The 17,061-nt window shown below is 35.5% G+C and overlaps 2 protein-coding genes across 5 annotated transcripts in view; one reads left to right on the top strand and one right to left on the bottom strand.

Moving 5' to 3' along the window:
- The window catches only part of LOC126776758 (yemanuclein), a 425,903-nt gene that overhangs the window by 255,951 nt on the left and 152,891 nt on the right, over positions 1-17,061 (bottom strand). The window lies entirely within an intron of this gene.
- Positions 1-17,061, top strand: part of LOC126776736 (uncharacterized) — a 129,761-nt gene that overhangs the window by 83,082 nt on the left and 29,618 nt on the right. For 2 of the 4 annotated variants that reach the window (XM_050499448.1, XM_050499447.1), the window contains one exon: positions 15,706-15,819. In XM_050499448.1, coding sequence (XP_050355405.1) covers positions 15,706-15,819 — 114 coding nt within the window. Of the gene's footprint in view, positions 1-8,751; positions 9,226-15,705; positions 15,820-17,061 lie in introns of those variants that run through there. The other 2 variants (XM_050499450.1, XM_050499449.1) reach the window with 2 other exon arrangements.

Below are 17,061 nucleotides of genomic sequence, written 5' to 3'. Positions count from 1 at the left end.
GCAATTAATCAATTTAAATCCTTTGCAAATAAAGACCGGTTGCAGCGACGTGCAGTACGCATTATTGGCGACGTAAAGGTCACAAACACCCTTGAACCTTTACAATTGCGTCGCGAGATAGCAGCACTGAGCGCTTTCTATCGACTGTATCACGGCGAGTGCTCTGAGGAATTATTCTCTCTAATTCCTGCTTCCCCCTTCCTTCTTAAGTCCACGCGAGCTGGTTCTCGATGTCACCGCCTAACTGTGACATCAATTCCATCGCGCACAAAGAAATTTGGCAACTCCTTTCTTTGTCGCACTACCAAAAAATGGAATTCCTTACCAGCTCACGTGTTCCCCTCCTCTTACAACCCGGGTTCCTTCAAACGAGGCGTGAAGAGGCATCTTGCGGGCCGGCAAGGCGGGGACGGCTAGTACAGAACATTCTTCCTGACTGTACTGGCCGTCATCGCGTTTGGACTCTACTACCACTTACCATCAGGTGGAGTAGAGTCATTTGCCATCCCGGGGCATATAAAAAAAAAAAAAAAGATTATTTATAAAAGGAGCATAGTAGAGAGTATTCTACAAGATTTTGTAGACGATAAAAAACGTCGATATAATATATATATATACACTTTTTTATATATGACTGAAATAATTTAAATGTATTTAACTGACATAACTTTGTAATTGATATGGTCGTAAAAGAGTAGGTAACTAATGAGCTTCCTGTCGGTTTTCCCGGAAAAATCTACATTCCGGTGCGCGGTGGTACCTTTATATTTAATTCTGGTTTCCGCCCGCAGCTTCGCACTCGTCTGTGAGGGGGGGGGGAGGTTAGATATTCAGTAACCCTGATAACGTGTATGCAAGGTTTTACGAGTTAAGATGTGAAGGCGTAATAAACAAACCAACTCACTTCATTTATAACATCAGTACGGATATAATTCTGTAAAATAACGAATCACAGCCTATTTGAGTAAAGTATATTTTTATTTTGTAATAACGCCTATATATTGGGTATATATATTGGGCTTATTGATACCCTTTAATGTATCAACTAACACAAATATAACGAAAAGAGATACGATTATATAAGTAAGATAAATACTAATCTTGTAGCCTATTGGCCTTATTGATTTCTTTGAGAAATGAATACGTTTGCAAACTTGATAGCCTTTTTGGTATATAAGGCTGAAGATCCCGAGATCCTGGGATCTAACCCTAAGTCAGGCCGATAAAGAGTTAATGGGTTCTTCTTTTGAAGATTATCAGTATCATATATATATATATATATATATATATATATATATATATATATATATATATATATATATATATATATGATACTATATACTATATATATATATATATATATATATATATATCAGTAGTAATCCGGAGCCTGGAAGTTGGAAGTGTGACACTCTCATGCTTCGGAAAGCACGTGAATTCGTTGGTCATGCTTCTGAACTCTTTCTGATTTTTTATCCAGGGTCCAGGGTTTGTCTATAGAATCTAATACCGTTTGGGTTTTCAACATATCAGCTGATAGCAAATACAAAGACTTACTTACTTACGTAAGTGTTTTTTTTTTAAATAAACTGATATTAAATGAATGTTTCATATGAGAAGAAAAATTTATAAAAATACAAATGAAAATGCCATTTTTATAAACAGATATTCCCATTGTATATAATAATAATGCATTCCAGTCTCCACGGACTGCGATCTCGGAGCTGCGTAATATTAAAATTTCCGTAATAATAATTTCCAGACGTGGTAAGCTCAGTGTATTCAGACAGACTGACTATCCATAGAGATATCTTTTTATCCAATAATATATTTTTATTTTCTCTCCATTCTCGCTGCTTAATGTTTATTCTATAACATTAATCTTCCTTCTGCTGAGCGTGAGGCTTATTCCATCACGTTGCGATTAGTGGCTAGTGCATATGATAGAGTTACATCCGCCACATGCAGGCTACCTCACGATTCACCTCCGAGCACGAGATTATACACACAAATGAAGCAGATGAAAACGACTCCTCAGCGTCAGACTTGTTAGTTTCGGAACCCGTGATCTTCGCTTAAGACCCACGTGTCGTATCTGGACCATCGCGGCTCAGCAAACGCGTCACGCTGACATAGAAGCCGCGACGTGTCATTCTTGTATCTCATAAAGTAACACGGCATACAAAACAAACAAGAATTAATATCAAAGTGGTATCACGTTTACCTGTTAGGTTTTAAACGCCACTTTCGGATGTGGGCGGCCAATATGGATATTGTGTAAGTAACCGGTTCGTAAACAAGATATAAATATGTCCCAGTGCGCATGCGTCAATACAAACTATAAGGATGACTATAAATAACACGGTAATACACGTAAAGTTTTACATAAGAATTATTTACATTCAAGCCTTAAATATATAGCTAGTATATAAATGAAGACCCGAAGAATGCTATCAGCATTTCCCTTTTGAATCGCAATTCCGATTCTCTGGCCGAAAAATGAACCCTCCCTTCACCAGTAGAAGCGATAAGACGAGGTGTTTTTTTTTCTTGAAACTTTTTTCCCAATTACTCCAAAATTCAAGCGTTTCAATTTAAAACGGAACAAAGACATAATTTGGAATAAGAGACGAATATTTGCAACACAAAAGTAACTCGTGGTTTTCGATAATTTACATTTATTCCATTGTTATATCACTTATAATTTCTAATATAACCCACGTACGTAATTTATTCCATCAGACAGATACTTTCGCATTTATAATATTATTATAAAAGTAAAAACAACTATTAATTAACTTCTTCTTTAAATATCCTGTCGACAACATACTATTATATCTATTTTTTTTTATTTATTAGGTTTACTTACAGTCACTTTAGAAATAATATATACAAACTTATTATCAAAGTGACCAATTAAAAGTTAACACAACATGCGAATAAAAAATTGAAAATAGTTCATAAATACAAAAAAAAAAAGTATCTAAAGTAATGTGTATTTATTATACCCTTTGTATTTCGCAAAACGGCAGCGGAATACACACAAACTGTATTAATTAAGTAAGTAAACGCTTTAGGTTCAACCTGTAATGTTTATTTATATTTTGTAAATAAAGAAATTATAATAATAAACCCATACAGTTAAACTAATATAATCACACTTACTTCTAGATTGTATTAAAGTTATAAAAACCCTTACAATGTATGTTGCCATACAGACAGTATCCTTTTGCATACAGCCGAGTCGTTAATTAATGAGTCGGGATGTGTGAAACCAGTCACGATTCATTATTCCTGTTAATTAATGTACGATAATAGATCTTGTTTTATTATTTATTATATTATATAAGATATACATACTGTATATAAATTGAATGAGCATAATTTAAGTTTATATATAACCGTACAGCCTGTGAATGTCCCACTGCTGGGCTAAAGGCCTCCGCACCTCTTTTTGAGGAGAAGGTTTGGAGCTTATTCCACCACGCTGCTCCAATTCGGGTTGGTGGAATACACATGTGGCAGAATTTCAGTGAAATTAGACACATGCAGGTTTCCACACGATGTTTTCCTTCCCCGTCAAGCACGAGATGAATTATAATCACAAATTAAGCACATGAAAATTCAGTGGTGCTTGCCCGGGTTTGAACCCACGATCATCGGTTAAGATTCACGCGTTCTTACCACTAGGCTATCTCGGCTTTTTATGTATAAAACTTATTTCAAATATGGTTTTTCTTATTTATATAGTAAACGATGAATATAAATATATAAGCACTAATAGTATTCAGAGTGTTTAAAAAATTTAAAAATCAATCTAAATCAAGTGGACTTTCGCTCTTAATTATTATATGGATAGTAAAATATGTTTAAACATAAATATAAACCAATACAACAAAAGCGTTCTACGCATTTAGATATACATATTAACCCAAAACATTCGGTTTCGCAAGATAAATCTGCCGCCTACATTTGATATTCAAATGAGTTTCGAAATAAGATTAAGTCACGATGTTACGAACGTATTTTAATTCCTTACATATCTATAATAATTAATCAGATACTTTGTTTTTATAACAACTAATTTAAGTACAGCTTACACATTCGTGAATTATCACGAGAAATTTTTTTTTTTTATAGAATAGAAAATAACACGATTTGGAAGTACAAGTATTCCTTAAGGATATGTGAAAATTGGCTGAATAAATGATGAATGTTGTAGATATCTGGTGGTAGGGCTTTGTGCAAGCCCGTCTGGGTAGGTACCACCCACTCATCAGATATTCTACCGCAAAACAGCAATACTTGATATTGTTTTGTTCCGGTTTAAAGGGTGAGTGAGCCAGTGCAATTACAGGCACAAGGGACATAACATCTTAGTTCCCAAGGTTGGTGGCGCATTGGTGATGTAAGCGACGGTTAACATTTCTTATAATGCCAATGTCTATGGGCGTTGGTGACCACTTACCATCAGGTGGACCATATGCTCGTCCGCCTTCCTATTCTATAAAAAAAGCCGGGGCGAGTAGCTAGTACTGTCTATTTATTAAAAGTCATAGTCGAAATCCTAATTCTATATAGAAGCGTTACACTTGCTTATTGATCGTCAAAAATCTACCACGGATTCGGAAATAAACACCTCACACCTGCGAAGAACCGGTGAAAAGGAACAGGACTTATTTTAATTTAAAATATCACTTTTAGATAAATAAAATTATTTAATTTCCAAGATAATCTACCATCCTAAAAATCATTGTTTTTGTAATATAATTTATTACACGAGCGTTCCTTAATGTTCCATTCAATTTTTAGGCTTTGAGGCTTAAGAAATCAACCGATTGATACTTATCAACAACGTATACAGTTTTAAATCAATCGTGTGTTCAATATATCCATTGATTTCAGCAATGAAACATTAATTTTTTATACAAAATAAATACAACATACGGGTCAAATTAAAATGTGTATATTCATCTGCTGCCTGGAAATCAAAACAATAGAAACTATACGGACAACACATGTTTGCAGAATTGATTATTTGAGAACAAAAAACAGTTGCCGTATATTTTTTATTCGACAACACTATCCTGACATTGCCGACAAAACCTGTCTTCAGTAGTTGCTGCTGCTCTGACGAAACGTCGGGAAATATGAAGCCACGATCGCGGTTTAAGCCTATGTAATATATAAAATGGACACAATAAAAATTACCATATAAATAGACGTTTTTCATCCTTTGTATACCAATCAGAGTGCTAGAGAGATTGCTAGCTTGGATTTGGATCGTGTGATACTCTTTACCGATTTATTTTTTATTCGCTGGGTAGTTACCACACACCCATCATATATTCTACCGCCAAACAGCAATATTTATTATTGCTAAGTATTTAAACCGGAGGTTTGAAGGGTGAGTAAGCCAGTGTAACTACAGGCATATGTCATAAGGGCGTAATAAATAAGTTCCAAAGGTCGCTGGGGCCTTGGCGATGTGAGGAAGGGTTAATATTTCTTTCAGCACCAATTTCTATGGGCGATAGTTCACATCTTAATACTAATATATATATATATATATATATATTTATATTTGATAAACACGATATTTGATAGAACAATAATCTTTCTGAAAGCATTATAGAACCACTTTAGGGCGGATAAAACTGGTAAAATCTGGAAATTTGTTAATAATGACAGTGTTGAATCGATTTGACTTTATTCGAAGTTTATGATAGGTTTTTGAACAAGCAAGTTTGTGGTTAAGGTTATTTGATACACATTGTAAACAAGTTAATATTAAACGAGGAAAACAGTGTATATAACAGTTATGTGGTAAATAAAACATACAACACGTCTCGAAAAGTCAAATGGCGTTTTGAATGTCGACGAGATTGTTGTTACTTTGGAAGTAAAATTAAAGTGTATATGAGAAATAGTGTTATATTATAATGTATTATAAATACATATATATATATTAATCATTAACTGTTTATTGTATATTGTATATAACAGATATTAGAATCGCATTGAATATGTAAATCTAAGATTTGTTTATATATCTCCTTCATATTTTTACTTAACTGATTTTGTTGTTGCATACAACTATAAAGACTTGTATTCTAGAAAACACTAATGTGTTGAAAATCTAGTGATTCGGTATAGTTAGTTGAAATACACAATAGTTTTTTAACAAATTAGGTCTCTATGTACTAATTTAAAAATGTCAACAGCACAATGGTTTACAGGCCGTCTAGCTTGTCCCCACTACTAACTCAAACTATTCGGGGGTAAATAGTCATATTAGTAATTTCTGAAAAAATTGTCATTGCTACTATTGTTTCAAAAATTTAACTTTTAATCACTGGAAATGAAAACTGTCTAAAGTAAACCTAATATAACAACTATATGTACGTATATATATGTAAAGAGGTACCACTTACCATCAAAAGGTTCAGATGAACCTTTACATCTCATTAACCTTGATATTTTATGGACTTGAAAGTAGATTTCATCAGTATAGTAACAATCGAATTATATTATATTTAAGGTTAAAAATTTAAATATTAATACAATGAATTCATTGAAATTGGATGAATTATTTCATATTTGATTTTAATAAATAGCTATTCTTTAAATCAATTGCGGCACCTTGGGAACTAAGATGTTACGACCCTTGTACCTGTAATACTGGATCACTCATTCTTCAAACCGGAAGCCAACAATATGCTGCTTGACTGGTAGAATAAGAGATTAGGCGGATGCATCTAGCCAGACGAGCTTGCACAAAGCTCTACCACCAATTTCTAATCATAAAACTTTTGATATAAAGAGCTTTGTGCAGGTCAGGTGCAATTAAGTTAATTATATTTTCGCGTAAAAAGAACACATGGCTACGAAATAAAAAAATTAAGAAGAAAAATATATAATAGTAGTAATTTACAAGCCTAAGTATCTAGATCGCAAACAACGTCCATCTTTATCAAATTCAGTCGGACCAGTGGTTCAATCATGATGAGACAACAGACAACAGTTCGATATGTATATAATAATGGTATGATTCATTTTTTTTGCTCTGTGTTGGCATAATATTACGTTATTTTTAATTTTCGGGTTATAATTTCTCCTGCCCCTATCTATGTTCGCGATGATTTACTTAAATTTTATATATAAATAATAAGAAATAAAATTTACGTGACAAAAATTTTCTGTGACATGAAAACACGGGTGTTATTAATCTTTCACTGAACGCAATCTTAGTGTAAAGTATACGTCGTGTGAAGAGGCATTCGTCGAAACAATGGCGATGGCCCGATAATGTTTCCATTGTGTTGTAATATTGAAATTGTTATGATTTTCACGCGTATACGTATTTCGTAATTGCTTAAACGGCTTAGTACTAACTTTTCACAAATCGGATACTTTTATGTTATTAAAAATTCTTCTTGGAATTGCGCGTGATCACGCTTGATATGAACGATTGACTGTCTCGTTGGCTTAGAGGCTATTTGCAAGGCCGCAGACCCGGAAGTCCCGGGCTCAATTCCCAGGTCGGCCCATAAAAAGTTATTGGGTTTTTCTGTCAGAAAATTCTCAGTAGCAACCCGGAGTCGGGAAGTTGGAAATGTGTACACTCCCTTGCCTCGGAAAGCACGTAAAGCCGTTGGTCCTGCGCCTGATCTCTTTGCGGTCGTGTCGGATTGCCGTCCCATCGGATTATGAGAGTTAGGGAATAGAGAGTTAGGAGGTAGAGAATCTCCTGCGTAGTTGGCTTATCTCTCTTGAGATTGGCCGCCGTGGTCAAAATCGGTCTGGGGGACATTATTAGACTTTATTAAAACAGTATTTAGATAATATTTAAATTAAGAAACGTAAAATAAAACATGAATTTTGCGGCAAAAATTTTGTTCTATGAAAAATACGTTTAGGTATCAGTTCTTTAAACTGAATCCATTATATATCATATTTATAACTTATACTAAGAAATGGCGCTCGAAAACAAAATAATAATTAACAGTAACCATTATTCACTGTTTTACGTAAAATGTTAATAACGTCTGCCGTCCATAGGATGCGAAGCGCAACGCGTGCACAAAGGTTAATGAACTTGTTTTTCATTATTTGCGTTACGCGAGCTACCTTCACTTACCACTAGTTGGCGCTTAGTCATATTTTGTAGGATCGCAAATTTTATTATCTCATATTATATTTTATATAAAGATGATATAAGTTCTTAATAACATATATATATATAATAATAAACAATACTCCTAATATTAAATAAGCAATTCTTGTGTATGTATATATGAATTTATTTCGTGTATCTCAGGAACTTTAACAACTTTACTCAAATTTTGTATTTATATATGGTTTTGCTCTTTATTTTTATCTATATAGGTTTCCTTCCTGAAAAAAATATAATCCATCACAACTAATGATTTGAGCCGAGCGAAGCTCAGTCGCCAGGGTACGAATATTAATGATAATGAATAATATATAAAACATATTAGATGCCACTGATTTCAAAGTTATTTTACCCCCAAAGATAAGTATAAAGTATAGTAAATGCATATGATATATTAATATATTTCACGAGCATCAACCATTCTCAATAACTTAACAGGAAAATATCAACACGATATCTTGTTCAAATTCGTATTACGTTAACTGGACGAACAGCCTGACCATTGACTCACAATCGACTCGTTCAGCGAGTGATCATTGTGTCACCAATTAAATTAGACGTCTTTAATTTAAAATCCTATGAACTTGTTAATAAAGTTCGTTTAGCGGGTGTCCCGATAAACATTGACTTCTTCTCTTTCTATCATCATTGATTCGACATTCGAAAATAAGAGACAACATTGGTTTAATATTCCTGAACAAAAATTAAGTAAACCGCCAAATTACACAATAAGAAATTTGATTTCTGGACGATTATTCGAAAATCGAATTTCATTAATTTCTACAATATTAGTCATTTCGCAGATGCGTATAAAGATTGATTGTCGCTTAAGATAAATATATAAAGTTATTTTAATTGATACAAGAGTGGACTTAAGTTTAAACGCGGAGTGCGGTGAACTTCCAAGTAACATGGATGAGTGATTATCAAGTGTTACATAATGAAAGTGTTTCCATAGTGATAAGTTCAGAAGTGAAGTGGAGGGTATGAGTCAAACATGGCGGAGAAGGTTTAAATGGGTGTCACAGTCGAAGATCGGTCGGTTATGGGTAGGTTTTAAATACCTTTTCTCATCATCATTCTTATCATATGCTATTTCATCTTATAATTAAGACCTTAATTAGATTATATATCTCATTTGTATGTAAGCTCCTAAAGGAGTTACATGATCGCTGAAAAAACTCTCAAAAAAATAAATTTATAAAAACTTATAACCATTGTATTGTAAGTGTTTTCCAAAATACTAATTGTGAACATTGTTATAAACACTTGAATAAAAGCTACAGTATTTTATAAGCATCGTCTGTCTGTTGCGAGCAGACGGAAGTGAATATATGTTTAGAAATACATTCGTTAGTAGCGGACCGAATTAGATGAAGCAAATGTCCCACTGCTGGGCTGAAGCGTTCTCCTCCTTTCAACAGCTGCTCCAATGCAGCTTGGTGTATAAATACGACAAAACAAAACAAAAATTTCGCGGGCTCATAAATATATGAAGAAAAAATTATAATAATTTTAATAAAAAATACTATTTAACTGCTCAGGATTAATATATATTAATTATGAAATAAAAACCACATTAAAAATGCAAAGAGTATTATTTTATTCATACATTTTTTAAACGCTTTTATGTAAAGTCATAAAATTGTAAGGAGAAATCACGCTTTGCTTTTTTGTGATACTTGAATTTAAATATTAACTTAATTTTATACTTTAAACTCAACTATGGTGTTTTCGAAATTATAATTTTTTTAATAAAAACTTTTTTGCTATTTTATATTGTCATAAAACCTAGATATGTGTGCAAAATTAAAAATTATTTCACATCACATCACCAGCCGAAAGACGTCCACTGCTGGACAAAGGCCTCCCCCAAGGATTTCCACGTTGGCCGATCTTGCGCTGCCCGCATCCAACGGCTTCCCGCGACTCGTTCTAAGTCGTCGGTCCACCTTGTAGGGGGCCTGCCCACGCTGCGTCTTCCGGTTCGTGGTCGCCACTCGAGAACCTTTCTGCCCCAGCGGCCGTCGGTTCTGCGAGCAATGTGCCCCGCCCACTGCCACTTCAATTTAGCAATTCTTCGGGCTATGTCGGTTACTTTGGTTCGTCTGCGGATTTCATCATTTCTGATTCGATCTCGCAGAGAAACTCCGAGCATAGCCCTCTCCATTGCCCTTTGAGTGACCGTGAGCCTTCTTATGAGGCCCATTGTGAGCGACCACGTCTCTGATCCATAAGTCATCACTGGCAACACACACTGGTCGAAGACTTTCGACTTGAGACACTGCGGTATTTGGGATGAGAAGATATCGTGTAGCTTCCCGAACGCTGCCCAGCCGAGTTGAATTCGACGATTGACCTCTTTCTCGAAGTTGGACCTACCTACTACTACTACTACTTCGAGTGCAGAATTTCCAACCTTGACTTGAGTGGGTGCAACATGGATGTTCGACATGATTTTCGTCTTGTCCATGTTCATTTTTAGACCCACTTGTTGGGAAACCCTGCTGAGGTCATCGAGCATAGTGCCGAGGTCTTCCAAGGTCTCGGCCATAATTACGATGTCATCGGCAAATCGAAGATGAGTGATGTACTCGCCGTTGATATTGATGCCAAGTCCGTTCCAGTCCAGAAGCTTGAAAACATCTTCCAATGCAGCGGTAAACAGTTTCGGAGATATCACGTCTCCCTGTCTTACACCTCTCTGCAGTTGGATTGGTTTTGAGTTCCGATCCTGGAGTCGGATCGACATGGTGGCGTTCTCGTACAAGCACTTTAACACCCTGATATACCGATAATCAATTTGGCACCTTTGAAGAGAATTCAGCACGGCCCAGGTTTCGATCGAATCAAAGGCTTTCTCATAGTCCACAAACGCTAAGCAAAGTGGCTGGTTATACTCCTCAGTCTTCTGTATAACTTGCCGCAGCGTATGTATGTGATCTATGGTGCTAAAGCCTTTCCGGAATCCGGCTTGTTCGGGTGGCTGGAAGTCGTCAAGCCTTTGCTCGAGACGATTCGTAATGACTCTCGAAAACAACTTGTAAACATGACTCAGCAGTGAGATGGGCCTGTAATTCTTCAGAAGGGTTTTATCACCCTTCTTAAAGAAAAGTACCACCACACCTCTGTGCCATGCTTTTGGCGTTTGACCTTTGGCAATGACGGAGTTAAAAAGCCTGTGAAGAGCCCTGAGGATCGGTGTACCACCCGCCTTCAGAAGCTCGGCTGTAATACCATCATCACCAGGTGACTTGTTGTTTTTGAGTTGTCCGAGAGCCATTCTAATCTCGAAAAGACTGACGTCCTGAAAATCTTCAGTGTAGTGTCGGGTTAGTCTTGCTCTGGGATCTGCAGCATGACTACTGACAGGTGATTGAGCTGTCGTGTACAGCTGACCGTAGAACTTCTCAACCTCTTCCAACAGCTCAGATCTTGACGTGACTATTCTGCCATCCTCAGTTTTCAGCCTTGTCAGTTGACTCTGACCAACAGACGACTCTGACCAACAGACAGATCTCTGGCGAACACTTTAGAGCCTTTGTTCCGCTCGATGGCCTCTTTAATGCGCATTGTATTAAATTGGCGAGTGTCGCGAGTTAGAGACTTTGAAATCTCTCTGTTGATCAGCCGATAGCCGGCAGTATCAGCTGGGGACGTCAGAATCATTTTCCGTCTTTCCTCCATAAGCCGTAGGGTAGAGGCAGAGATCTTTTTGGTTCCTTTTGTACGACTGGTCTTGAAGGTCTTAGACCCAGCCGTACGGACAGTTTCCACAAGCTCGTCGTTGTATGTGTCCACTTCCTCGCAGTCTGCTAGGCAATCGAATCGGTTTTGGAGTTCGAGCTGAAAGGCTTCGGGATTTAGGATTTGAAGAGGTGATGGTCGGAGCGTAGACTTCATCAGTCGGGACCTCTGGAGTTTAACATTGATATTTAACGAGCCTCTTACGAGTCTGTGATCGCTCCCAGTTTTGACTGCATTGATCACGGAGACGTCATTAAATATTTGTCTTCTCGTCGACAAGATGAAGTCTATCTCATTCTTGGTTTTCCCATCAGGGCTCACCCAGGTCCATTTACGCTGACCTGGCTTGTTGAAAAAGGAGTTCATCATAAAAAGTCCCTCCTTCTCCATAAAGTCGGCCAACATCTGGCCCCGAGGGTTGCGGTCTCCAATTCCATGAGGTCCCACCTTTAACTCATCACCGAATCGTTTGCCCAGCTTCGCGTTAAAGTCCCCCATTACAACAGTGAAATGAGTCTTGTTGGTATGTATGGCTTTAGATAAATCCTCATACATGACCTCAACCTCTTCGTCGGAGTGTGTCGAAGTCGGCGCGTATACCTGTAAGACCTTCAAAGAATACCGCTTGGTGATTCTGAGTATAAGGTACGCCACCCTAGCCGACACGCTCTCGATTTTCACAACGTTGTTAACGAGGTACTTGTGGACTATGAACCCGACACCACCTTGAGACAGTTGATCGCCCTCTCGGAAATAGAGAAGGTTACCGGATTTCAGGATCATCGTATCCTCCCCCTGTCTTCGGACTTCGGATAATCCGACGATATCCCAGTGTAACCTGCTCAATTCTTCCTCCAGTTCGATGATCTTCTCGTTGGTCCGCAGTGTACGCGTGTTATATGTTGCCAGGGCCAGAGGTCGTCGGTGTTGGTAACACGAAATCTGCCGGGGATTCTTAGCACCCCCTGCCCCGCCGTTACCACAGCTGTTACCAAGGCTAGGAATAGCAGGGCTGCCGGGGACTAGGGGCCGTGGTTTATTTGCGCGAATCATGAGGGGATATGCCATAATCGCCACGCTTGGCAGACGGGTTGGCGATCGCAGTAAGTTAGTCATAGTACTCAGAGAGACGCTGCTGCCCGTTCTCTGGTGTATATTCCCTCGGGTCGACTTCTACGCCCCCCACGGGATGAGATGGGGTGGTGATATTCGTCGCCGTCACCACACGGCAAAATTATTTAAAAGTTAGGAATTAGGGATAAATTAAGTTCTAAGATCACGTTACATATTTACATATATACTTTTTGTGTCCGTTCTTCTTAGTAAAAAGGATATAAAGAAAAAATAGATTATAAATGTCCTACTTCTAAGCGAAGACGTCCTCTGCTTTTTGGGGAAGAAAAATAATTAATAAGTTAAATAAGGAAAATAATTAACATCATACTTACAATAATCTTACAGTTAACAAATTATTTATCTGGAAACCAATTAAATGATTTAATAAAGTATTTGTCCTTATTATATACACGGCTAAAATTAATTCCACTACACGTTACTATAAATAATTGAATCAAATATAAAAAGGGGGATTGTGTATGTAGTATACATACTTGTGACAAGTATATATATTAATATATAATATCAATAAATAATATTCATAAGAATCATTTACATTGTTAACTATATATTAGCGAAATATCACTCATCATGAGATCTCCTAAACTATACGCCTGATTGACTTGAAAATTGTCACAGTCACCCCTTCCCCGATGTAGACGCTCACCAAGAACGGTTTTTACGCAAACCCTATCCAAATACTTTTTTCTTATCTACCCGTGCGAAGCCGGAACAATTGGTTAGTACGTATGTAAAAGAAGAAACTAGTAGAGTAAAAATATTTAACCGGAAGAAAAGTACTCCGAGCAGATTCTTAAATTCCGATTCCCCCGATTATCTCGATTTAAAATAACATAATTACAAATTGTGATCACCTAGTATTTTGATAACCATTGAATTGTATTTTATTATATATAAAGATATATTTATTTATTGATATAAGAAACACCATCAGCATATATACATATATATAATATAAAACAAACTAATTAAGACTTTAATGGGTAGATATGCTTTGTGATAAACAAATATTCATATAGCTTATGTTGTTGTTAATATAATTTGGTGGGTTTATATTGTAAATAGGTTCTATCCGCGGGAGTCTTGCGTAAAACAAAACCTGTTCGGTAATTTAAGGGGGCATTTATTAATATTACGTTAAAAAACTACACTAAATAATCCAACATGTACTATAATTAACTGGTGGTAGGGTTTCGTGCAAGCTCGTCTGGGTAGACACCACCCACTCATCAGATATTCTGCCGCAAAATAAAACTTGGTAGTGTTGTGTTCCGGTTTGAAGTGTGAGTGAGCCAGTGTAATTACAGGCACAAGGGACATAACATTTTAGTTCCCAGGGTTTGTGACGCATTGGCGATGTAAGCGATGGTTAACATTTCTTACAATGCCAATGTCTATGGACGTTGGTGACCTCTTGCCATCAGGTCGCTCATATGCTCGTCCGCCTAACTATAGTATAAAAAAAATTACATATCAAAAAGATTATGTTGTACCAACGCGATCTTTAAAATGATCCCACTGAGCATTTTGAATGTTTTTAAATTCTACACGTAAGGAATCATTGTCTTTAATTCCGGCTCCAAAGAAGTCGTAAATCGTGGCTACAACAGGGCATCTCCTTGATTGCATAGATGCAATCAAAGTTTTAAAATTGATTGCATTTCGCTTAGTCATATGTATTCTCTTCACATATTTACAAATAATTTAATATATATTTAATACACACATGTATGTGTGTCTACATGTACACATATATATTAATTATAAGGCGGACGGAAACATTTGCTTTGATAACCGTATCGTATCCTTTTATTGACATAATTTCGAGAATAATTAGTATTTATTGTTGCGATTATTTTTAATTACAATATTCTATCTTTGATCTTTTGTATGTTTTAGTTAGTAAAAGGGCCTTTGTTCCTATTGAAAATGTAATAATTGGGTACGGAGCTCAGTTTGAAAACATTTAACCAATTAAAAACTGTCAGAATAAGTTCGCGATTTGCATATATCATACATTTCCTGTTAACAGAGTAAAATATTTCTTTTGTAAATTAATAATTGATTGAGTTGAATTATATTATGTATGTAAATATAATTTAAATCTTTACTCATTTAAAATTTTAACAAGCCCTATACCAATCCTCACGGACGGGAATCCGACACGACAAAGAGCTTAGGCAGGACCAACGGTTTTACGTGCTTTACGAGGTACAAACTACCAACTTCTACACTCATGCTGTTGAGAATTGAGAGTTTTCCTTGGTTATAACTTCCTCTCCATCTCCAGTCAGTTCTATAATCTATTTAATGTAGTAAAATGGTTATTCAAAAAACAACGTATAAATTGTTTTTTTTTAATTGCAAAAAATACATTTATACTAAAACAATAAAACACATTAAATAATAAATTAGTTAATAAATTTAAATAACTAAAATATAAATTTAAATAACGTTTTTAGTAAGAATTATGAAACGATTCTTCCCGTGAGCCAGTCCGGGTACGGGCATCGAGGTTTTCCCTATAACTCGGGCATTTCCCCCCGGCAATTTTTGGTGGGGCGTCATTTATTTAGGTCTTAGGGGCCAGGGAATTGAGGTCGAATTTAAGAAATTTTAATAATTGTATTTGTTTTCTTCACCAGGCGGAGCTTGTAGCGGCGGTGCGGCGGCGCGGTCGAGGAGACAGCGATGATGATGAGGATCTCGGCTTACCCCGTAGTCCACCGGCTTCTCCCCCCACGGATAAAGCCGATAAGGTAACTAATTGTTTATATAATACAAGCAAAACCATACGGACGTTGTGTTGCCATGTGTATACTGTATACACATATATTATAGACTAATAAAAACGGTATAAAGTAGTGTTTCGTGCAGCGCCATGAGTCACAACAACGTGGATAGTATTAAAAACCTACATAATGAAAAATTCTGTTATTATTGGGTAAAATTTAACAGTAGTCCGTCAAACAGTTTCAAAGTTCATTAATATTACAAATCATTTACCAATATAATTTTTATAGATATAATAGGCGACAAGCCTATTATTTTAGCTAAGCTGTTTATTTTCAAAACAAATGTTTTGAAAATAAACAGTCGGCTTGTCCACAAACAATTTTATATAAATTGTAAAATATTAGTCCTTAATATTATGATTATTTATGATTAAACGGTCAAAATGGAATTTGAATAAAATTTTTTAGTTTATGTGCCACTAACGACATCTAAACTTCGCTGTTGGTACTAAATAGAAAATACTATTCGTTCTTCCAATTTATAATAGATGGCGTTACTAGTAATATCTTAAAAGAAAACAATCATATTATGATACAATTTTTAATTATTTACATTATTCTAAAGATACATATTTTTATATCGAAGCAATGAATTAGATTTAGTATTTTGATATTAGTCATATATTATAGTAATAATGATTATCATATTATGATTATCATTATCGATTTTATCCCTATCAATATTAGATATTATTGTGCAGATAAAAATTGCCTGTTTTCTATTTATTTTTATGACTACAATATAATATTGTTTTTATCTTTTGAGATATTGTCTTTTTATTGAATATTTAGTTTATTGGAAATATAATCAAAAATAAAATAACAAACTAATCCAATTTTTGTTTGGTAAAACATAACGCTACTGCCGTTTGTTTAAAGAAAAATAAGTAATTGTCAAAATGTTTGAAAACAATGTAAAATTTTAGTTTCAAAAATAAATAGAAAACAGGAAGTTTGTGAAGTGTTGAAGTGCATAATATATTTAATATTATTAGGGATAAAATCGTTTAATATTAATTTAATATCACAATATGATAATCATAACGACGAATACATCAAATTGGATGAATCTCTTTTGTCTTTTGCCTTGATTTAAAAAACATTTTAAGACATTAATTTTTCGATAGTGAGATGTTAAACCATAACGATATATTGTAGGAATATGTTTTAATCTTGCTTTTAAATATTGTATTATTATTATTTTAA

Source organism: Nymphalis io, chromosome 21, assembly GCF_905147045.1.
Source record: "Nymphalis io chromosome 21, ilAglIoxx1.1, whole genome shotgun sequence".
Taxonomy (NCBI): Eukaryota; Metazoa; Arthropoda; class Insecta; order Lepidoptera; family Nymphalidae; genus Nymphalis; species Nymphalis io.
Note: the sequence above shows the minus strand (reverse complement) of the source record. Positions and strands in the feature narration are given on the sequence as shown.